This window comes from Mesoplodon mirus, assembly GCF_964341445.2.
Source record: "Mesoplodon mirus genome assembly, chromosome: 8".
In the NCBI taxonomy this organism is placed as follows: domain Eukaryota; kingdom Metazoa; phylum Chordata; class Mammalia; order Artiodactyla; family Ziphiidae; genus Mesoplodon; species Mesoplodon mirus.
Genome location: NC_138984.1, coordinates 405,223 through 428,542, shown reverse-complemented (window position 1 = coordinate 428,542; position 23,320 = coordinate 405,223). Strand labels below are relative to the sequence as shown.

General features: G+C 50.0%; 2 protein-coding genes across 4 annotated transcripts in view; both read left to right on the top strand.

The window, feature by feature from the left end:
• Positions 1-7,928, top strand: part of SEPTIN2 (septin 2) — a 33,797-nt gene extending 25,869 nt beyond the window's left edge. For all 3 annotated transcript variants that reach the window (XM_082630645.1, XM_082630647.1, XM_082630646.1), the window contains exons 12-13: positions 3,364-3,466; positions 5,923-7,928. In XM_082630645.1, coding sequence (XP_082486771.1) covers positions 3,364-3,465 — 102 coding nt within the window. In that variant the 3' untranslated portion in view covers position 3,466; positions 5,923-7,928. The remainder of the gene's footprint in view (positions 1-3,363; positions 3,467-5,922) is intronic.
• A 2,176-nt stretch (positions 7,929-10,104) lies between these two features.
• FARP2 (FERM, ARH/RhoGEF and pleckstrin domain protein 2) overlaps positions 10,105-23,320 on the top strand; it is a 95,682-nt gene continuing 82,466 nt past the window's right edge. The window contains exons 1-5 of the mRNA XM_082631310.1: positions 10,105-10,190; positions 20,249-20,501; positions 21,339-21,374; positions 22,950-23,063; positions 23,193-23,291. Of these exons, the coding sequence (XP_082487436.1) occupies positions 20,277-20,501; positions 21,339-21,374; positions 22,950-23,063; positions 23,193-23,291 (474 nt within the window). The 5' untranslated portion in view covers positions 10,105-10,190; positions 20,249-20,276. The remainder of the gene's footprint in view (positions 10,191-20,248; positions 20,502-21,338; positions 21,375-22,949; positions 23,064-23,192; positions 23,292-23,320) is intronic.

Here is a 23,320-nt window from a genome sequence, read left to right as displayed (position 1 = left end):
GCCCTGGTCTGGGAGGATCCCACATGCCGCGGAGCAACTAAGCCCGTGCGCCCCAACTACCGAGCCTGTGCTCCAGAGCTTGCAAGCCACAACTTCTGAAGCCCATGCGCCTAGAGCCCGTGCTCCACAACAAGAGAAGCCACCGCAGTGAGAAGCCTGAGCACCGCAACGAAGACCCCCCCAACGCAGCCAAAAATAAATAAATATTTTAAAAATCATTAATTAATTAATTAATTAATGCAGGTCTGGAAATAGATTAGAAGTATGGAAATGTGCTCTGAGGTAAAGGTGCTGAGACGTGTTAAAGTGGTGGAATTCAGGCATGTTGAGTAAAAAGAAAACAGGCCACCCTTTTGGAAACAAAAATAAAACACTTCTTTGGCCAAATTAATTCACTATGGATCAAATATTTAAATGTTAAAAACATAATCACAAAAGTTACCTGAAGAAAATTGAGGTAAATCGTTTACAACACTTGCCTAGAGGCCTTTCTAAACAGAAACCATAGTGATAAAAAGTGATGGGGTGAGACCTTCAAGATGGCAGAGGAGTAAGACGTGGAGATCACCTTCCTCCCCACAAATACATCAGAAATACATCTACGTGTGGAACAACTCCTACAGAACACCTATTGAACGCTGGCAGAAGACCTCAGACCTCTCAAAAGCCGTGTGGCTGACAGGGTCTTGGTGCTCTGGCCGGGTGTCAGGCCTGTGCCTCTGAGGTGGGAGAGCTGAGTTCAGGACGTTGGTCCACCAGAGACCTCCCGGCTCCACATAATATCAGACAGCGAAAGCTCTCCCAGAGATCTCCACCTCAACACTAAGACCCAGCTCCACTCAATGACCAGCAAGCTGCAGTGCTGGACGCCCCACACCAAACAACTAGCAAGACAGGAACACAACCCCACCCATTAGCAGAGAGGCTGCCTAAAATCATCATAACATCACAGATACCCCAAAACACACCACCAGACGCAGTCCTGCCCACCAGAAAGACAAGATCCAGCCTCATCCACCAGAACACAGGCGCTAGTCCCCTCCAACAGGAAGCCTACACAACCCACTGAACCAGCCTTACCCGCTGGGGGCAGACACCAAAAACAACGGGAACTGTGAACCTGCAGCCTGCGAAACAGAGACCCCAAACACAGTAAGTTAAGCAAAATGGGAAGACAGAGAAACACACAGCAGATGAAGAAGCAAGGTAAAAACCCCACCATACCAAACAAATGAAGAGGAAATAGGCAGTCTACCTGAAAAAGAATTCAGAGTAATGATGGTAAAGGTGATCCAAAATCTTGGAAGTAGAATGGAGAAAATACAAGAAACGTATAACAAGGACCTAGAAAAACTAAAGAGCAAACAAACAGTGATGGACAACACAATAAATGAAATAAAAATTCTCTACAAGGAATCAGTAGCAGAATAACTGAGGCAGAAGAATGGATAAGTGACCTGGAAGATAAAATAGTGGAAATAACTACTGCAGAGCAGAGTAAAGAAAAAAAAATGAAAAGAATTGAGGACAGTCTCAGAGACCTCTGGGACATTAAACGCACCAACATTTGAATTATACGGGTCCCAGAAGAAGAAGAGAAAAAGGGACTGAGAAAATATTTGAAGAGATATTGAAAAACTTCTCTAATATGGGAAAGAAAATAGTCAATCAAGTCCAGGAAGCACAGAGAGTCCCATACAGGATAAATCCAAGGAGAAACGTGCCAAGACACATATTAGTCAAACTATCAAAAATCAAATACAAAGAAAAAATATTAAAAGCAGCAAGGGAGAAACAACAAATAACATACAAGGGAATCCCCATAAGGCTAACAGCGGATCTTTCAGCAGAAACTTGCAAGCCAGAAGGGCGTGGCAAGACATTGAAAGTGATGAAAGGGGAAAACCTAAAACCAAGATTATCCAGCAAGGATCTCATTCAGATTCGACGGAGAAATTAAACCCTTTACTGACAAGCAAAAGCTAAGAGAATTCACCACCAAACCAGCTTTACAACAAATGCTAACGGAACTTCTCTAGGCAGGAAACACAAGAGAAGGAAAAGACCTACAATAACCCAAAACAATTAAGAAAATGGTAGTAGGAACATACATATCGATAATTACCTTAAATGTCAGTGGATGAAATGCTCCCACCAGAAGACATAGACTGGCTGAATGGATACAAAAACAAGATCCAGATATATGCTGTCTACAAGAGACCCACTTCAGACCTAGGGACACATACAGGCTGAAAGTGAAGGGATGGAAAAAGATATTCCATGCAAATGGAAATCAAAAGAAAGCTGGAGTAGCAATTCTCATCTATTTACAATAGCCAGGACATGGAAGCAACCTAAGTGTCCATCGACAGATGAATGGAATGGATAAAGAAGATGTGGCACGTACATACAATGGAATATTACTCAGCCATAAAAAAACGAAATGGAGTTATTTGTAGTGAGGTGGATGGACCTAGATGTCTGTCATACAGAGTGAATAAGTCAGAAAGAGAAAAACAAATACCATATGCCAACACATATATATGGAATCTAAAAAAAAAAAAAGGTCATGAAGAACCTAGGGGCAGGACGGGAATAAAGACGCAGACCTACTAGAGAATGGACTTGAGGACATGGGGAGGGGGAAAGGTAAGCTGGGACAAAGTGTAAGAGTGGCGTGGACATATATGCCTTAACAAATGTAAAACCGATAGCTAGTGGGAAGCAGACACATAGCACAGGGAGATCAGCTCGGTGCTTTGTAACCACCTAGGAGGGTGGGATAGGGAGGGTGGGAGGGAGACGCAAGAGGGAGGGGATATGGGGATATATGTATATGTATAGCTGATTCACTTTGTTGTAAAGCAGAAACTAACATACCATTGTAAAGCAATTACACTCCAATAAAGTTGTTTAAAAAACAAATAGCAAGAAAAAATAGAATGAATGAAACAAATTTTTTTAAAAAAGTGATGGGGATGCAGGAGGGTGAAGATTCACCATTTGAATCACCCAAAGAAGCTGGGCCCGTCACTCCCCTTTAGTGCACATTCCCCACTGGGTAGTGGCAACTCCTTCCTACCTTTTTAGGTCAAAAACTGTCTCATGTTGTCTGTCTTATTTCTTCCGTTTCTTGATAATTTTTATTTTTTATTTGAATTGCCTATTCTTATCGTTTGCTCGGTTTTCTGTTGAGCCATTGGTCCTTGTACTGGTCTGTAAGCGTTTTTTGTATGTTAACTCATGGTCATGTTTTGGGAGAGCACAGACGTTGAAGTACTAGCAATCACAGGACCCCCGTAAAGCCTGCTTGGGGACAGCAGAGCCCGAGAACCCAACGGTGTGTCCATCTCGTGTCCGCAGCTCCGCCGCATGCAGGAGATGATCGCCCGGATGCAGGCGCAGATGCAGATGCAGATGCAGGGTGGGGATGGCGACGGCGCAGTCCACGGGCACCATGTGTGAGGTAACGGCCAAGCCTGGAGAGCAGGCGCGTGTCCCGAAAGGATAAAGGTTGCTCCTCAAAACGGAAGCTCTTCCACGCTTCCTGTTTAGTAAAGGGTGTTCGTGTTTTCTAAGCTTTTAAGTGTGAGTAACAATTGTAATGGAAAAACCATTTCCCCTTCCTACGTAGGGAAAAACACCGTTCTTCCCTACTGTGTGCTCCTCTCCTGTATGTCTCCAACCTCGCAGAGTGCCCTCGCTCCTGGTTGCCAGATGTGTGGAGGCTTCCCCTGCCCCGGGCAGGTCTCCACACCACCAGCTGGGCTCCTGCAGGCTCAGTTCTGAGACCGTCTACCGAGATGCGGTCACCCCCCACAGGTTGAGGGCTCAGTCCCACAAGTCTGCCCCCCACTTCAGATGCCAGTCCAAAATCCAGGTTGTCACTGGTGCTTCTGACCGACCGCCTAGAGATTAGAGGTGCCCACCCCACCGTGGGTTCAGTAATTTGCTAGAGCAGCTCACAGAACTCAGAGAAACGTTTTGCTTACTAGGTCTCATTAAAGGATATAATAAAGGACAGAGGTGAATAGCCAGATGAAGAAACCCACAGGGCGAGTGAGGTCTGAGAGAGTCTCTAGTGCAGGAGCTTCTGTCCCTGAGGAGTTTGGGTATATCACCCTCCCGGTTTGGATGGATTCACCAACCCAGAAGCTCTCCAAACCCCTGCTTTGGGGATTTTAAAGGAGGCTACCTCAAGTAGGTATGATCAGTCATTATCTCCATTTCCTGCTTCGCTCCCCTTTCTGGAGGATGGGGGACAGGGCTGGAAATGATAAGCTTCTCATCATGGCTTGGTTTTATGGGTGACCAACCCAGAGTTCCCTTATTAGCACAAAATCAGGGAAGGTACATGGGTTTCAGGAGCCCTGTGTTAGTGACAGAGGCCAAGGACCAAGTATCAGGACAAGAGGTGCACCTGGTGCTCTGACCACTTAGGAAATGAAAGGGTTTTGGGGGCTGTGTGCCAGGGCTGGGGGCAGAGACCAGGATGTATTTGTATTGTCTCACAGCAGTAGAAGAAAACTGTGTATTAAAGTAGCTTTTATTAGTCGTACAATTTGAAATTTATTAAAGCTGAAAACATCTCTTCAAAGTGTTACTGGAACAGCTTAGGCCAGCTAAAAGTCGAGATGGGGTCAAGGGAGCAGTAGGCCAGGTAGGTCAGGGTTACCTTGACGCTGACCTTGCTCCTCGGCACCGCTCTGCTCCAGCCGATGGGAATCAGTGGCTCGTGTGGCTGGCTGGCCGGGTGTATGCTGGCCTCCCCGCCTGAAGGGAGACTAGGAAAGTGCAAATGTCCACTCCCCTGTACCCTGTGGACAGGGGGACACTGAGAGCTGTCCAGGTGGCTGCTTCCATACCTCCAAGAGGAACGAGGGAGAGGTAAAGTCAAATGAGGACTAGAGGATGAAGAGTTACATGGGGAGGGGCGGAGGCAAGCCTGCTCCGTGGGAAGAGCGGACTGGGGCCAGTCAGAGTTCGAGCTGGCACAGAGCTGGGATATGGACCTGATTGTAGGGCATGTGAACGTCGCCGCAGTCCCTCAGGAGGCGATGTGATGGCCTGAGTGACTGCAGGCTGAGCTGACACATTGCAGGACCAATGAGACAGGAGGTAAGGGGCCCGGAGGTCGGGCACCTATCAGAAGTCTTCCACAACATGGACAGGTGATGAAGGATGTGGGGCGGGGCGGGCAGGCTGGGCGCATTGGTCACCAAAACAAAGCCCCTGCCCCTTTGCGGCTTATTGGGAAAGGTTTTAGTTGTGAAATACAAGCACAGAAAGACACAGATACACATGTACAGTGTAACCAGTTGCTTTTAAAGGGAGCATCCACAGAACCCCACCTGGGTCAGAGTTGGTTGCTTTTCTTTCGTCATCACGTTGAAACCTTAGAAAGGTCCTGAGGGCACGTGCTGAGTTCGCACTTGCCCAGTGAGGACACGGACGCTGTGCAAGGGTTTAACATTACTTGCCTGTGGTCACGTCACTTGTCAACTGATGGATCTCCTGGCCGCACAGGGCAGTCCTGCCTGGGCAGGTTTGCTGCCTGCTGGGAAATGATGGCAGAGAAACGGACTCCTGAGGGGTGGGGCCCATTTGAGGCAGGAGGGAGCAATAGATGTTAGCTCACTCTGATCTTGCTGCTTCTCTTTTTAAAACTTTATGGAATTACGAGAATTCTACTTTTGGTACCTAAAATTCATCTACATTTCTGTATACTTTGCAGTTTTGCAGTTCTGATTTCCAAGAGCTTCATAAGTGACGTTTTGATTTTAGTAAACTCTGTGGTCCTCAGAGCCCACCTTCTGCTCAGTTTGTGCCGTTTGTTGTTACACAGGAAAATAACGCTACCAGTGGTCCAAGCAGCAGGCATTGCATCACTCCCATTTAAATGTGTTGTTTTGTTTTTTCCAGAAAACACTCTGCAAGATAACATTCTGACAAGTAACACAGCTGCGTGTTTTCAAGACTGTTGGAGGGGTGCCTGTCCACATTTTACAGTACCTGTGCCTGAGAATTTAATTTTTTAAAAACTTCTGATGTGTTATTTTGTATGAAGTACCTTAACATTTATATTTCATTATGTTATACTTTATATTTTGTGAGGTTAACTTTCCATTTTTTGTCCACCTTAACTGACAACTAATGTTAGAATTGATTCCCCAGGGACCAGTCAGCATGTATAGTTAATAGTTGAATTTGATTTGGCTGGCCTAACTGACTGATCATGATTTATTTCTAGAACATTCAGGTTTCCCAGAATGTTCCTGAGTAGCAGAGACATGGACCTAGTGACACAGAAAGATGAGAGCTGCCCTGGTGCAAGGCCATTTCTCACCAAGTCATGGCACCTGGTTAGCTGTCTTGCTTTGTTTGAGCACAACACCTAAAACCAGTTTTGCTGCTATAACTCAATACTGTTAATCCATCTGCACATTTATCTGTTTACCAAACGAAACAGAATTACCCAGTGAAATACATGTTTATACTTAAATAGCTTTTTTAAAAACAGGCTTTTAGCGGTGAACTTGTTTTTAACAAGTCTTTGGATTCTTGGGTCTATGCACAGAACTCGCCACAAGCCACTTTCTGTAGAGTTTGCCATGAAAAATCAAAGTATCCATGAGCTGCAGTTTTCATGTTGCAACTAAGATTCTTACCTACACAATGAGAGTCAATAAGCTATTTTTATTCAGCTAAATTAATAACTTTTTAAGGAAAATTAACAATTGATCTGTGCAGAAACCAGCCTTTTTGTCTTTTTATACTGCACTTTAATGTGTTTTCTCTAACTGCAGGTATAGGAGACGTGCCTCAGCAGCGAAAATAAGGGTCCTCGGGTGGGTGGCCCCGAGGCCTCAGCCCCGTGGAGCCCAAAATGCCTGCCAGGTTTTCCTGATTTGGCGTCCCTTTAACTGATGCTTTCCTGAATGGTTTTCAGGCAAATAGCGGTAATCTTTTTGTGTGTGCAGGCTGTCTAGTCCTTCTTCAGCCACTGTCCTTTCCTTCCATGTACCGTGTGAGAATGAAGGCTGTTTCAGGTCTGCACGGGGGGCTGGCTGACGGGTGCCGCCAGTTGAAGCCGCACCTGGTTGGTTTCCTGTGCTCTGTGGCCTTGGCCCTTCCCTGTCCTTGTAGCTGGTCTCCCTGTCGTGCACTCAAAGGGGCGCTGATGCTCTTGGGGTTGCCTTTTTTTCCAGCATTTCTACTGACGTGGGGAAATTGGTCCCCCAAAAAGTGACAGATGACAGAAGATCTGGAGGGAGCAGGTGCTGGTTCAGTGTTTTCATTTTGCTAGAACAAGAGGGGTTAAAATGGAGACAATGCTTATTAGTCCAAGGACGAGGAGGGGGTTTTGTATTCAACAGACAGAAAAGAAAATGAGATGGTTGAAATATATTAGTTACAAAGGTGTACTACAGAAAATCACTGGGTGTTCTCCTGACTTTGCCCTTTCACTGTTGGGTAATTGCAAATGGTCAAGAGCTATAGGTTTAGGCACATTGTGCAGTTTTTACCAAGAAAAAAGTTCCATGACCTTAGGGCCCCTCCATGCAAGGCTAGTTATTTGGGTTATTTTGTCATTTACTAACTATGCTAGTAAAAGCTGTTTTAAAAAGGGGTGGGGTGTGGCAGCACTTGAAAGTGGTAGGTGTAAGCTCTATAAAGTAAAACTACTACTTAGTGCTAGCTGCCACCTAATGGTTATGGGGGTGTGGGTGGACCTACACTGTAAGACTTTTAAATTCCCTTTTGTTTTGTTGCCCGAATCTGAATACTTTTGCTAATAGATAATTGCTCTTTTACTAAGAGATAAGCTTTACCTATAAAAATGTATTTTGAAAACTTATTTTACACAGCAATTTTGTATCCATTGAAACTAACCTTTTACCAATAAAGCACTATTGTTTAGATATTAAGTGAGTAGTTCTCATTATTGGCTCTTGATGAGGTAAAGGTGTAAGGTTTTCTGGGAAAGATTCAGAGAAAGCCCTGCGTTTTCTGTGTATAAAAATCCGGAGGGGCTTCCCTGGTGGCACAGTAGTTAAGAGTCCTCCTGCCAATGCAGGGGACACAGGTTCGAGCCCTGGTCCAGGAAGATCCCACACGCCGCAGAGCAACTAATCCCGTGCGCCACAACTCCTGAGCCTGTACTATAGAGCCCACAAGCCACAACTACTGAAGCCCACGTGTCCTAGAGCCTGTGCTCCGCAACGAGAGAAGCCACCGCAGTGAGAAGCCCGCAGCACCGCAACGAAGAGTAGCCCCCACTCGCCGCAACTGGAGAAAGCCCACGCACAGCAACGAAGACCCAATGCAGCCAAAAATAAGTAAATAAAATAAAATTTTTAAATAAAATCAGGAGGAGGGCTTCCCTGGTGGTGCAGTGGTTGAGAGTCTGCCTGCTGATGCGGGGGACGCAGGTTCGTGCCCCGGTCCGGGAGGATCCCACATGCCGCGAAGTAGCTGGGCCCGTGAGCCATGGACGCTGAGCCTGCGCGTCCGGAGCCTGTGCTCCGCAACGGAAGAGGCCACAACAGTGAGAGGCCCGCGTACCGCAAAAAAAAAAAAAAACCAGGAGGAATTATTTGCACCAACATCTGTACCCAACAACTCTGTATTGGCGATCCCAGCCCAAAAGAGCAAGCCATAAAGATTGGAAAGGAAATATTTACAGGGGAATCTGATCATCTCCTTAAAGTGAATGATAAAAATTACCACTAGTGAGAGTTCAGTGATGTCTGCCCACTAAATAGAAAATGTGGGGAAGGATCTCATTCACTGTAGTAACAACTACTAACTTATTAGAAGAAATATTGAAAACCTGGACTGTAAGCCTGATCTGGGTGGCTGGCCGGCCTCTGCCCACGCCACTGACCACCCCATGGCCCCTTTACTTCCTACTCCGTCTGCCTAGAGCCCTGTCTCTGGTTCCTTCTTTCCAGGTCCCTCCCTCTTCCAGGTCCTGCACCTCTGCCTCAGGGCCTCCCTCCAGCATACACCCCGCAGCCTCTGACCAGGCTTTCCCCCTGCGGGGTCCCCACTGGCACTGCTCACCTGTCGGGGTTCCGTGCCGAGGGGTGTGTGCCACCCTGGGAGCAGCGAGAACAGCGCCTGGGTTCTGACATGGGGGCTGCCGGTGGTGTCGCTGAGGGGAGCGACGGGGGGCAGGAGTGCCCTCCTGAGTCTCGAATCCGAAGCTGCCCCGCGGGGAGCGGCTGTTCCTGCTTCCTTTGGGAAACGTACGGGGTCGGGGTCTTGATCTGGTGGCCAGAACCCTAGCAGTCCCCTACTAGATGGGTCCGGGTCCATCCCCGGTTTACTCCCTATACAGACGCGCGGGGGCGCGCGGGCGCGCTCCTGGCCTGCCCCGGGAGGCGCGGGGACTGCGGCGGGGGCCAGGACCAGGGCAAATTGAACCGGGTCTTGAAGGATGCGTAGAAGTTCACTGAACCTCTTCGAAGAAGAGGCGTGTGCTGCTGCGAGTCGCGGGCCTGAGGGCTCCGGACGTGGTGTCACGTTTCCATTTCCGGGTGGGGGCCACGAGGCTAGAGGAGGACTGTGAAGCCTGGAAGGGCCGCGGGCCTCGCCAGCACGGCCCGTTTTCTCCTCAGCACATCCTCACGGGGCTCTCGGTGCCCGTAGGCCACGACACCAGTAGCCCCAGGAGTGTCGCAATTGGTGGGAGGAGCGGGTAACGGGAAGGCTGGCAGCCAGGGGAGAGGGCGAAGTGAACCAGCAGAAGGCCGCGCCGGGACCGCGCTCCGCCCTCCGCCCTCCGAGCCGGACCCTGCTCTCAGCGCCGACGCCCCGCCCCCCAGAGCCGGCGCCCCGCCCCTTCCCGAGCCGGAACCGCGCCCCGCCCAGGACCCAGCGCCGCCCTGCGAGCCGAATATCTGCTGAATTGCATTGGACTCCGCGCTTGCCCTCTCGCCCTGCCTCCTCCGGTCCATTCACCAATCAGAATTCTGTGCCGGACTTCTAGGCCGCGGCTGCGGAGGCCCCGCCCCAGAGTCCGCAGGCCAATCGGCGGCGCGTCCGCGGGGGCGGGGGCGGGGCCCTGGGCGGGGGGGTAGGGTCTGGGCGCGCGGCGCGGGGGCGGCCTACGGGCCGTCGTAAGCGGGCGGAGCAGACGAGGTATCTGAAGGGCGCTGCAGGCGACAGCGCGGGCCTGGCGTCTGGTGAGCGTGCGGGGCAGCGGGGTCCCGGTCAGGCAGGGGCTGGGCTGCGCCCCGGGGGTGGGCGGCGGAGGCCGTGGGCCGAAGCCCAGGGCAGGGCGGGCGCCTCCGGACGGCGGGCGGCCAGAGGAGTCCACGCCCGGGCTCAGAAGGCCTTAGGGCGGCAGGCCCCGTGCGGGGAGGGCCGTGTGTGGGGAGCCTGCCCACTGGAGGCCCGGGGTGGGCGGGAGGGTCCCGCGTGGAGGCGCCGGGGTGGGCGGGGAGGGTCCCGCGTGGAGGCCCCGGCAGAGCCACAGGTGGAAGCTCGCGCCGCCTGAGACCACGCCCTTTTTGGCCTTTCCTTAGATTGTATCTTAACGCCGGGAATCGGTGTTAGGTGTTAATGTTTCTACTCCATGAAGTGTAGAACGGCTCCTCAGGCAGTGGGGAGCCTTCTAAAGGCAGACGGTGAAAGCTGGGGCTGGAATATGCCCCCGTTTCCGTTTACTATGGTGGCTGCAGCCTCTGGTGGCCTTTCGTGTGCTGGTCAGTAATTGCCATGAAAAACAAATTCACACAAGGTGCATTGAAGGAAATAATGTCGGTCCGCAGTGAAAGGATGGGAAGGTTTACATGTCAGGGGGGCTGTTCTCTGTACCTTTGCTCACGTCTGTGAGGGCGCTTCCGGCGGAGGACCGCGGAGGTGCTCGATGGGTGTCAGGAGCGTTGGACCAGCGGGCTGCTTGTGTGTGGACAGTGTGCAGTTTTCTCCTGCCACAGAGATGGGAGAGGACATTTGAGGTCAGCAGGCATGGAGTGACCTTTGCTGGTAGGCCACATCTAATGTTCATTGTCTGTATCTGCTGTTTTTTGAAAGGTTTTTATGGGTTCCTGTACGCTACAGACGTAGCTCTTTGGGTAGGGTTGTGAAGCGCTTCTCGCCCATTATTTTATTTGGTTCTCTCAAACTCTGCAGAGGAGACGTGCCCAGGCCCCGTCGGGAAGCAGGGAGCGGGGTGACCGGTTTAGGGTCACACCCTGGCCCTGCTTCCCCGGGGCTCCTGCTTTGTTGCAGATTCTCCGTGAGCAGTTCACAGTGAGCTGTTTGGACCAGACGCTGACAGGAGCTGCAGAAGTTTGCTGGCTCACTTACATGCATGGGCATCCTTTCCCAAAAGGGAAGTTTATATGATACATTCATTTATCTCTGCCTCAGGTTCCCTATCAGCAAATGAGGTTACGGTTTACCTGCCTCATAGACTTGTTGTGAGGATTAAGCATCAGTGGAAACGCTGTTAGCTAGATGCCTGGCACACAGTAAGTGCTTAATAAGTGTCAGCCATTATATTACCAGGTGGAAGAATAATCTGAGTCGACAGTAGAGAGAGAAGTGCGCAGTATTTAAGCAGAATTATCCTGCTTGGAGGGAAGGATATGCACTGGATTGACAAAGCAAAGGTGGATGCATGGGTAAGTCCATGCAAGCTCTTTCAAATCCCCTGGGCCCCAAGGAATTCTGTTCCACTCCTTTCTAAACACTCCTGCCTCTAGTCACACCAGCACCTCCTCTATCCTGAGACGGTAGCAGGTGTTTGTCACTGCTGCTTGCCCTTTCAGGTTTGTTCCTGTTTTTTCTTCACCCGCTTTCGTATAAGCCTGCCACCTCCCCATTTGCTCAGTGGGTCGTGAGCTTCCTGCACACGGCTTGGCGTTAGGTGCAGGGAAACCCCCCTGTAAAGCTGGATGTTGAGCCGAGGTCACTCTGGTGGTGCTCTCTGAGATCCCGTGTGTAGAGCATGACTGCACAGGAGCGTATTTGTCAACTCCAGGTCTTACCTTGGCAACAGGGTGCCAAAAAGGTGAGAGGGTTCCACAAAGCTTAATATGATAGAGGCCAGTGTTTGGTAGGTTTCTAGTGATTCTGTAAATTGGTCTAATCTTTTTGGAGAGCAGCTAGCCGCATGTGATAAAGATGTTGATTTTGGAATCCCAGTTTTGAAAACAAACTTTGGTACATAAACTCTGCATGTCAGAGGGGTAGAGTGCTCCTCAGCCAGCAGACGTGCTCTGGCAATCTCCTTCCCATCCTTCCTTCCCAGCAAAATTGGAACCATTTTGATCCATGGAAATATGTTCAAAAACACGTCTTAACCAAAAAGGCGAAGTAGTTTGTACACAGCCATTATACTGATGTAAAAATATGCGAGGACCTGGACAAGGATCAGAAGGGAAGGTGGAGTGATGTAAGTAGTTTTGTTTTAGGGTCCCAGGACTGTTTTCTCGCTAAGCTGGTGTTCTGGTTTATAGTCATTTTAAAATTCAAAAGCAGAAAGGCCCTCTGACGTTGTCGGATGCAGTGACGAATCTTTCTTCATCCCCTCTCTCCAAGCTGCAGCACAGAAGGAGGTATGAGATTCCACCCAGACCTCTTAGGTGGGCCCACGAGACCCCCACAGCCCGGCCCACCGTGGGCATCCTCAGGGCCCCTGCCACTCTCAGCCTTGCCCAGCAGCCCCTGCCTGCACGCAGGCTGCTCTTGTCTAGCTGGTCTCCTGTCGCCCTGCAGGGCCCAGCTCCCGCTTCATCCTGGAGAGCCGTCCCAGCCAGGCTAGCCGCGCTGCCTTCCTCGGTGTTACCTCGTGCTTCCTGCCTTCCGCTGCTGCGGCAGGCAGTGGTCAGGGCCACATCCACAGTGGTCTCCCCTTCTAGATCATTGTGTACTCACCACATGGGGTCCCTTAAACCGGAGACGAGACAGCACGTGTGTGATGGGGGTTGTGAGGACCAGATGCACAGACACCCCCTTTTTGCTGAGGCCTCCTCCCTCCCTCTCCACCTACCAGATTCCTGGAGGCTTCCTCACTTCACTTCCACACGGCTCTCTCCACCCTTTAACAGACGGTCTTCTTTGTCTTCTCCCACGGTAATGGGAAGGATTTCCTGCCTCTTACAGGCTCCCGTGTCTTTAAGGACTTAGACTTGCTTGATACTGAGGCAAGGTGCTCAATAAATGTTTGAACTAATCGAATTTCATCTGGGGCAAGGGCAGATGCCAACTTTTATGGGGCCTGAGACTTATCCAATTTGGGGGAGGAGGCCTCTTTAAGAAAATACAGTGTTACAAATAAAAATCAATTTGAAAATTAATTTGCAGATACTTATTTAGAATGAGAAAAAGTAAATAAGATACAGATTTGAAAAAGCTGACCGTTGATACAGGCATCACTAAATCCAGAAAGATAGCATATTTGTTAATTATCTGACACACTTTGGCTATGTACTTTTTAGTTGCCTCTTCATATGACAGAGAATAGAAAGAATTCAGTGATTCCTCTAGCATGGCTGATCAGAAATCTTATTATTGATTGTTAGGATATATAAAACATGGTTTCACACTTGCTGTTTCTAGCACAGCTACAGATTGTGTCTTGGAAAAGCAGGAGTTCTGATAAATTCTGTTTTGCACAATTCCATTCAACAACGTTAAAAAATCAATGGTGTATTTATAGTTATACTGCTACATTATAAATTTTTTTTTCTGACAGGCGAGAAGTGCAGTTTTGACTACTGAGTACCGAACTCTGCTTGCATTTTGACGAGTCTGGTGATGATTTTCCCACAAATGTGCGTCTGGCTCCCCGAGTTTCAAACCTTGCTCCTTTCCCAGGGCCCACACGCTTCCAGCACCAGGTGCCATCGGGTCTGTTCGTGTTGCTGCAGGGCCCGGGCCCTGCACCTTTGTTCCATAACCCTCTGGCGCGCGAGCACGGGACTGGCAGTGGTGTTCCGGGAACCATAGCTGCATTGCGAGGCTGGTGGTCACCTCAGTGTGAACACCTGAAACGTCTCTGCTTCAGCCCAAACTAAGGGTGTCCCCAGCTCCTTGTGCTGGTAGCTGGGTCCTCTCCTGAGCCTCCTGACATGGAGGGAAGAAGAGACAGAGACAGACTTGGGGTGGAAGGGGCAGCAGTGTTAGTCGATTGCAATTTGAATATGTTTTCGAATCTTCCAGAAGGCTGTGATCATGGCCACACTTCACTGAGGGCCTTTCTTAGGACCTTGGCAGGGCCGGTGCCAGTGAGGGGCCCAGAAACGAGGCAGAATGGCTTTAGAGTCACACTGCCAGCATAGGGGCAGCTTGTGGTCCGTTGCTTGGTGCCACATGGCACCGTGGAGGCATGTGGGTGAGGGTGCACGGCGCCTCTATCTGCGGCCGGCGGGATGTGTCTGGAAGCAGGAAGCAGCGCTGGCTGTTTTACAGTCGTTTAAGTGACTGGCCATTATTAACTTCATCTCCTACATCGTTCAGATCCAGGTTGCCTTGGTAACAGTTAACACAAGGTGAATGTTGGGGGGAACAAGTCTCAGTATCGGAACAAGAAATCAATTTTTTAAATTGATTTAAAGAGAGTGTTTTAAAATGTTAGTTTTTATGGAACAAGCGCAACACCTAGGGGAGACGTGGGTGGTTACCCCGGCTCTCTCTTTGAAGGCGAGCGGGCTCGGCTGTAGGTGACCCCTGCCGTCGTCTGCCCGGAAGCCATCTGATTTCAGAAGTAGCGCACGTTCATCACGGTAGGCAATTCAAGAGATACAGGCGCCAGGAAAGAAGAAAATAAAAATCAACCCTCTTCCCTCTCTCAAAGATGACCTCTGCAAACATGCTTTAAATGCATGGATGTCAAGTTCCGTTTGTGGGAAGAAGGAATAATCCTCCTCCACCCTGTCTCTCCCGCTGACTGTGGCTACAAAGCTGGACAGCAGCATGAGCAGCCCTGAGGACCCTGGCAAGGAAGTGGTGGCGGGCAGACAAAGGCCAGGGCCTGAAGTGCCTGCCGCAGGAGCACTGAGCTTCCTGTTCTCCCTCCAGCACCCCCGGTCCCCAGCCGGCTTCAGGGTGTCCGAAACCCGGAGGTGGGCTCCAGGGGCAGATAGGGAGGGCTGCGGGGGGAGCCACCCAGTTTGGGCTCTAGAGAGAGTGGGAGAAAGCCATCATTTCTTCTTCTCTCTCTCCATGTTCTCCAGCCAGGCCTGAGACACCTAGAACTCCAAGGGCTTTTTACTCTCTTTCCTGCAGCCTGGTCCCAGCAAGGGTGCAGTTCCAGGACGTGCACGGCAGAGCAGGGGAACAAGCCACAGTCCTCTGGCTGGAGGACTTAGAAGGAAGCCAGGGAGCTGTGGAGGGGGGGAGCTCAGGAGGTGACCCCCGTGGAGGGCGGTGCTCAGGAGGCGACCCCTCAGAGTTGCCGATGAACTTGTGGGCTCGACACCGAGCTGTACACGCATGGGGCCAACCCTGCGCCACTTGCCAGAGGCTGTGGGAACTCAACTAAGGGGTCGACCACAGCCCGGGAGCCAGGCTGGCAGCTGGGTGATGGTGCACAGGGAGGATGGAGCCTCTGGAGGTGGAGCTGATGCTGAGACCACGGCTGCGGCCTGAACCCGGCCAGGCCAGTGCTGCTGAAAGAGAAGTGCCACATTCTCTGTGGGATTTAAACAAGGCCAGAGGCTCATAACACAATGTTTAAAATGTCCAGGATATAATCCAAAATTACCTGGCCTACACAGAACCAGGGAAATACCAGCTCACAAGAGAAAAGACAGGCTACAGCTGAGATGATGCAGACATCGGAATTACCCGACAAAGACCTTGCGGTGGGCAGAATTTTGGCCCCCATGGCCGTCACCCCCTGGTGTTACTTGTGGGAACAGGTTATGTTACGTAGCAAGAGCACATCGACGAGGTTCCCTATGCGACATGACTGAACACCGTAGACTCAGGAAGCAGAGCCCAGCGCTGCCCTCCTAGCGCCTCCCCCTCCCCCTGCCCCCAGAGGCAGTTCTTTCCTTTAGGTTTTGGTTTACCCTCCAGGGTGGTTGTTTGAAAAATGCATGTGTTTACGGTCTTCCTCTTTTAACCAGTTGGTGCGCCATGCGCCTGCTTTGTACCTTGCTTTTATTCACCTTTTCATCAAAGAAGCATGTAGAGATCTTTTCCATGCGTGACAGAAATTTAACAACTTCCACTGCTGTGGACAGTGGACTGCGCTTGTCTGGGGAGCCACAAGCTGATTTCCCAGCCGAGGGGGAGGCGACTTGAGGGCCAAATCTGGGCTGGGCTCATGTCCTGGCTTTGTCACTTCTGAATTATGTGTTCTGTGGCAGAGCTTCTTTTTCTTTTTAATAGACCTGCTTTTTAGAACAATTTTAAGTTCACAGCAAAATTGAGTGGAAGTTTTACAGATTTCTCATCTGCCCCCCGCCCCCAGACGTGCACAGTCTCCCCCCCGTCCCCCCACCAGTGGTACCTTTGTTACAAACCTGCATTGACATGTCATCACCCAAAGCCTTGGCAGACTTTGAAGCCGAATTTTTCCAACTTCAAGATGGAAATTATATGTCACGAGTTGGTTTTTAAAATTTTTATTAAATGAGAATATATAGGAGCCGAGTTTGTAGTAGGTAACACTAAATATCAGTGGCAGAAATTTGTATGAAGTCCCCAGAAATATTTTTAGGAACGAAGACTGCAAATCATTTTGTTCACCTGGGTGAGAGAAGGGAACTGGAGTCCCTCGTAGGCACCTAACTCTTGCCACCGCTGATTCCCTCCAGATTTCTGGAGAGGGTCTCTGGCAGCAGCAGGGGAGTGAGCAGGGGCTAATGCCTGACGTTTAGAGCCTGCAGGACTGCGGGACGCGCTCTGTGTGTCTAGTCCGGTTTGCATATTCTTGCCTTTTTAATGTTTATTTATAAGCACACAGAGCAAAACAAAGTAATTTCTGTTAGTTTATAATTTATGTAAAGCAAATTCAGTGCATACATTTTTCCCTTTCATTTTTTCCCATTGTCAGACTACAGGAAGCAATCAGGCTGTATGTAGCAAGACTGTTGAATGAGCAGCTTCACGCTCCTGCAGGGAGGGGTCCCTTCTGCTGCTTGTTCTAAAATGACACCATGATAACTAACATTCACAGCACGGCAGTTAGATTCAATTTTCCATTAAGTGTCTTCCTTTCTAAACTTTCTTAAAGCTGAGTAATTATTAAATGGGTGGTTTAATGCCACATTGCCATTGTATAATAGCGAACAGAGCTTTCTTTAGAGTATCAGCAGGAGGGTGCCTCATGGGGTCACTTCCTCTTAAGAGAACTTGTCTGCCTCGGATGAACCTCCAGGATCAGGCCGTCTCGTGGTCCGGAGTCTCAGCCCAAGCTGTGTGGGTGTCTAACTTTGACCAGGTGCAAATAACTAGGATGTAAGCGTGCTGCTCAGGTGTTCAGACCTGCAAAGGCTTCCTCTCAAGAGCCATGTTTTAGAATTCCTTGAGCCAAGAATTGGTTTCTTCATCTGTCTAACGTATCTTTTGTTCTTATGAGAGATGAAACAATGGTAAATTAAAAGTATGCTGATTTAAATATATTTTTATTATAAAATAAACACAGATACAGAAAAACTGCATTAATCAAATGTACAGATTAATGAATGAAGTGGACACTGTCCAGTGAAGCGATGGAACTGTGCTGGCCACACCTGGGACCCCTCCCCTGTGCCCTGCCCCTGGGACGGGCCCCTCCCACCAAGGGTACCACTGCCCTGACTGTTCTAGGAATAACCTTGCGTGTTCTTGCAGTTTTCTCACCGGGATGTGCCCCTCAAGACAGGTTAGTCTTGCTTGGTTTTTTTGTTTTTTTTTTTAAGTAGGCGTTTAGACATGACTTTCTTATAATAAGTAAAAGAGAAAGAACCTGAAGAAATTTTTTTCCATCTAAAATTATTATGAAGAAATATAAATGAGAATTTTACAATGGAATACACAACAGAAGTGACTCCTAAAAGTACATCTTGGTTGTATATATGTTTTCAGAATTGCAGCTTTACTTAAAAGGGAAGGGATCACTTTGGTGCCCAAAGTAAAACATCCCGTAGCTTGTTTCAGGAGAACCTCCTCTTGGTGGTGGGTGTTGGGCGAGTGCTGTGAGCTGACCACGCTTTACTCTCACCTGTGTACGCACCTGGCACACCTGAGAGGTGGGCTTGACTTCCTTAACACCCCTCTCTTCTGCAGTAACTACTCAAGTTTGTGAGACTGGTGTGAAAACGCTCACATTTTTGGCTCTCAGAACTTCACATACCTCACGCTGAGTATCAGTCAGTGGCATGAAAACAGGGCTTTTCTGAAGTGTGGTTCCTGACTGCGGTCTAGCTCCTGGGGGCATGCAGCCTGGAGAGAGAATTCTGAGGACGGTGGGTAACTGCCAACCTGAACCACACGTGTGGCTCAGGGGATCTACGTGCCAGTCCGAACAGGGGGTCAGCCCGTCGTTTGTGCATGAGGTGGGGCGGGAGCTGTATTTCGCAGAATGACACGTTGCCTCATCACTTTGCTCATGCTACGCACATTTCACCTTTCCCGGGGGTTTTAGCTTTCTCATTTTCTGTTTGCTTGTTTGATAAACCAGATGTGCATGGAAATTCTCACACAGATTGTTGGGAAGGTCTGAGTAGGGTTTAAGTAGGAGTTGCTTGGCAGTGGGTCACTGAGAAGCTTTTCCATCTTTTTTTTTTTTTTTTTTTTTTTGCTGTACGCGGGCCTCTCACTGTTGTGGCCTCTCCCGTTGCGGAGCACAGGCTCCGGACGCACAGGCTCAGCGGCCATGGCTCACGGGCCCAGCCGCTCCGCGGCATATGGGATCCTCCCAGACCGGGGCACGAACCCGTATCCCCTGCATCGGCAGGCGGACTCTCAACCACTGCGCCACCAGGGAGGCCCAAGCTTTTCCATCTTAATTGAAGAGATAATAAGTTCATGAGTTGGTTTATCTTGATAACAAAATAAGCTCGAAAAAGAGGAAAAGGCCAGAGGACTCGGCAATTAAGCTGGCATGAAAGGGCACGGACTAGGAGTTTAGTGAGATTAATTCTCTAAAATATTTACTTCAGATTAGTAGAAGACTTTTTGAAGATGATTAAGCAAAATAAAATGATTTTCACAGCATCTGCATTCTTTCTTGATTAAACATCTGACATTTGTGTTTGCCATACTGTGTTTAACCATTAGGTATGTTTCTTTAAGTTGACTCTCATACATAAATACAAGTGTTTAAGAAGGGAATTGGCCATAAACAGAAAGTAACGATGTTAATCAGGACGACTAAAGCAAGGCAGCGTGACCAGATTCTAGCGGGCGCTGAGCCTGTCCTTTGGTTGTTAAAAACAACGGCGTGATCGGCTCTGTTCAACTTAACAGCTAAGAACCGGAAACCCTTCCCCTGGCACGTTGAGGAGGGTTGAAAGGGCACGAGCGCCTCCTGGGGCAGCTCTCTGACCCTTGCAGACCCTCGGTGTCGTCATGGGTGAGGAGGGCGTGGGTGGTGGTGACCACAAGGGTATTGTGAGGATGGGGCAGGGCAGGTGCTGGGAAGGGTAGCCCGCGTGTGCTCCCCGTGACGTGTGCCAGGCTGTCACTCAGCGCCAAGTCTGAAGTTACCTCCTGAACCACTGGTGGTCCCCGCTCCAGCCTGGTGACACAGCTTAGAAAAACCAGGGTGTGCAAAGCGGGCAGACAGCCTGGCTGTCTTCATCCACCTTCCTTGGCATTTCCCCCACCGTGTCAGCAGAGGTGGGACCCGGGGCCCATGCTGGCACCGTGCTGTGTGTACCCCTTTCCCTTTGCTGAAAAGCGCTGTCCGGCACACAGAGCGTGTGGTCAGCACGCGAATGTCTGGGCTGGTGGAGGGAGGAGGGGCAGGGCCTCCCGGTGGTCTGGGGAAAGAGCGGCAGGCGGCTGTGGGCCTCCCCTCCCCCTGCCGGTGAGCAGAGGTGCTGCGGCTCCTTCAGAGGGTCTGGGGGTCACATGAGCTCACGCACCGCCTGCTTGCGCGCGCCCTGGCGGTAGTGGTGCTGGGGCTCGTTGCTGTGCGCGCACCGGTCGAGGTGTGAGGAGATGACCTTTCTAAACTCTTGATTTTGATGTGCGTTAAGACCCGTAGAGGTGCAAAAACAGTGCAGAGAATAATTTTCTTACGTTGTTTTAATACCGAAATAACGGGGGGTAATTTGGGGGGTTTTGTGTGTTTCAGTGCACTCCTCACTCTTAGCTGGTGAAGAATGGGGGAGCTGGAAGGAACCTACCGCGTCCTGCAGACCCCAGGGACACGCCTAGGTGCCCCGACCCCCGCGGGCGTCAGCACCCTCGAGCCTGGGCAGGGCCCCTCGGCAACAGCGGCGTGGCCAGCGGCCAGGACACCCATCCGAGTGCAGCTGCTGGACAGCTCCGTCGAGGTGTTTGACGTTGAGGTAAGAAGCGTGATTCCTGGAGGCCTAGCCCCTCGCGTTTTCTAGAAGTCGGGTATTATTTGGTATATTATGTACCAAACTCCATTTTGCTGGTTAGACTTTGCCTGTTTATCAAGTCGCCCATGAGTGGCTGGGCTGGTAATAAAATGCTTGGGAACTCCGTCTGTGTTTCCCCTTTTAGTCTGGGGAGTGGTATTCTCCTGTCTTAAAATTCTGATGTAATGTGGTCTTGACGTTTCTCTTTGGAGAGGCTGGCTGAGAGCCATGCAGTGCAGACTGGAACCAGCTTGTCTCCACCCAGGTCCTGGTGGCCGAGCCGCTGGGTGAGGGATGCCCCTTAGCCTCACAGTGTGTCCTCGTCTGAATGTGAGGGTGACTCAAGTCCCCGCTTCCCAGGGTGGCTGGGGTGAGGGCGCAGCACTCAGCACACGAAGAGCCTGGCACAGCGCTTGCACAGGGCTTGTCTTTCCAGGTCAGCAATAGTAACATTTTTATTGTGAAAATTCTCTAATCATAGATTGCACTGATAATGTTGGCAAAGACAATTGAATATAGCAAATGTTTGAAAACACCTTTTCTGATTTTCTAAATGGCAATAGATGGAATGTTCTTTTTAAAAATTACTTATTTTCCTAAGTAACGCAGGAATACATTCTTCTTTCTAATATCTTTATATTGGTTTAAAGTAGTACCTTTGGAAGCGTCCCCTGCTCTTAATGGCACAAAGTAAAGACGAGAGAATGAACTTAAACTTTAGCAGGAGGTTTATTTATGCTTGGGGAGAGGTCCAGACGCTACACAGAAAATAGATGATTGAGGAGCTGTGGGCCCGCTGTGAAGAGGCCTAGAGGCTCCCGCGGGGCCTGATTGCAGGATGCCTTGCGTGAGAAGGCGGAGGTGAGGAAGGAGGTGAGCACGGTCGGTGGGGGGCGCGGAGGGGAGAGGCCAGCTGGGGGGCTTGAGGAGAAGAGGTGCCCTCCCGCTTGGAGCCCAGGGCACACCTTGAGTGTTCCATGGCAGGTGTCTAGTGCCTAGATTCCTAGTGTCTGAACTCAGGGAACCCTGAATGCTTCTTTTAGGTCTTATTTGAGGAAGAAACCAGATGTCATTTCATCAGGGCAGTGGTAACTGGAACTGGTAGGGCCTGTCTGTCCACCTTCCCAAGTCACTCCTGTGTTGCAAGAAGCAGCCTCTGCAGGGCAGGGAGTTGGGAACAGGCCACCTTTGGGCCCTGAAGAGGGGGGGCTGGCTCTCGGTCCCCATCTTACCATACTCGGATGAGTCACCTGGAGAAACAGGTTAAAGATCTGGGAATTAGCTGGGCTCCCAGGTCTCTTCCAGCCAAATGTTTGGAAGAATTTCCACCATGTAGCCATCCTATGATAAACACATTTGCTATGGTCTAGGCTTAAAAGAGGTTCAGATTTTTTGAAAGAAAGGAAGGAAGAAGAGAAAAGAAAAGAATTGCATTAGTTAGGGTTTACTCTTAGAGCATCTTTTTCTGGCCTGTTTAAGGGTCTTTATCAACTAAACCTAGGACCAGAAAAGGAAAAAAGCACACATTTATTGTTGAGTCATAAATAAGATGTAATCCTGCTCTGAGAAATTTGCTTTTAAATCAGAGGTAGCATTTTATAAAGGTTCAGAATATAGAGAGCGTGTCAAAGTTTTAATAAATTGAGATTGTTGTTTCTTTTAACCAAATAGAACCATCATGTTTGGTATTTTGATATACCTGGCAGAGTTACCAGAAATTAAAGAATCAAATTGCTGTTGTATATCCTGAGTTGGATAGGGTACTTTTTAGATTGTGCTACCCACTGATGCATACCTTTCAGGAGAAGTTAAAACTCAATGTATTTTTTTGTAAGTTAGTTGTATTCTATTTCTAAGTACCCTAGTCATCTACAACTGTATCAATTAGCTTTGCTGAGTAACTTGTCACCCCCAAACCTGATAACTTAAAAGAGCAAATATTTAATATCTTCTGCATGTCTGAGTGTTGGCTTGGAGGTTCTTCTGGTCTGGGTGCTGAGTGGTCTAGGATGGCCTCGCTCACATGTCTGGGGCCCCAACTGGAACCTCTCTCCGTGTGGGACCTCACTGTCCAGCGAGCTGGCGTGACCTTGTTCGCATGGTGATGGGAATGCGCTCGGGGGTGGCAGCTGTGAGGTCCCTGAGGTCTAGGCTTGTAATTCACACGTGTACCTTCTGCCGGGTTTTACTGATCAAGCAGGCTGCCAGGCAAGCCCAGGTTGGAGAAGTACCCAGGAGTCTGTGGCCATTTTCTGCAGGCTCTCACACAGCTGTTGCCGGGGATCAGGTGCACAGTCCCTGGAAAGAAACAGTCTCCGAAGCTCTAGTATCTGGTGTCAGCGGGCTGGGCAGGTTTGCCAGATGAAGCACTTTGTGGGGCCTCCTCCGGGAAGGGCTGCTGGAGAAGGTGCATCTGCCCTGCCCCCTCCTCCCCAGTGTCTCCTGTAGGCCGCCGTTGCCAAGATCCGAGATGCAAAGCCCAGGCTGGGTCTCCCTGGGCCTGCCGCCCCTGCCCCACCATCCCTCATCACTGATCTTGTCTGTCGTTCCCCCGCCCGCCCTGTACAGTTGGACTGAGAGACACACTGTGGTTGGATGACTTTCGCTGTGGGTCTGTGGGTGGTATAGACTTGAGGTGCCGGGCAGTGAGGTCCCGGGGCGGATGGCCTCTGTTGGTGACACAAAAGGCAGGTCTTGGGGAAGACGCCCCCGCCCCAGAGCTGGCCGGGCTCTCCTCCTGGAAGGCAGGTCCTGGGCGGCGAGGCTGCTTCCGTGTTTGGACCAGTGCCGGTAAGTGCGGTCGACCGAACGGAAGCGAG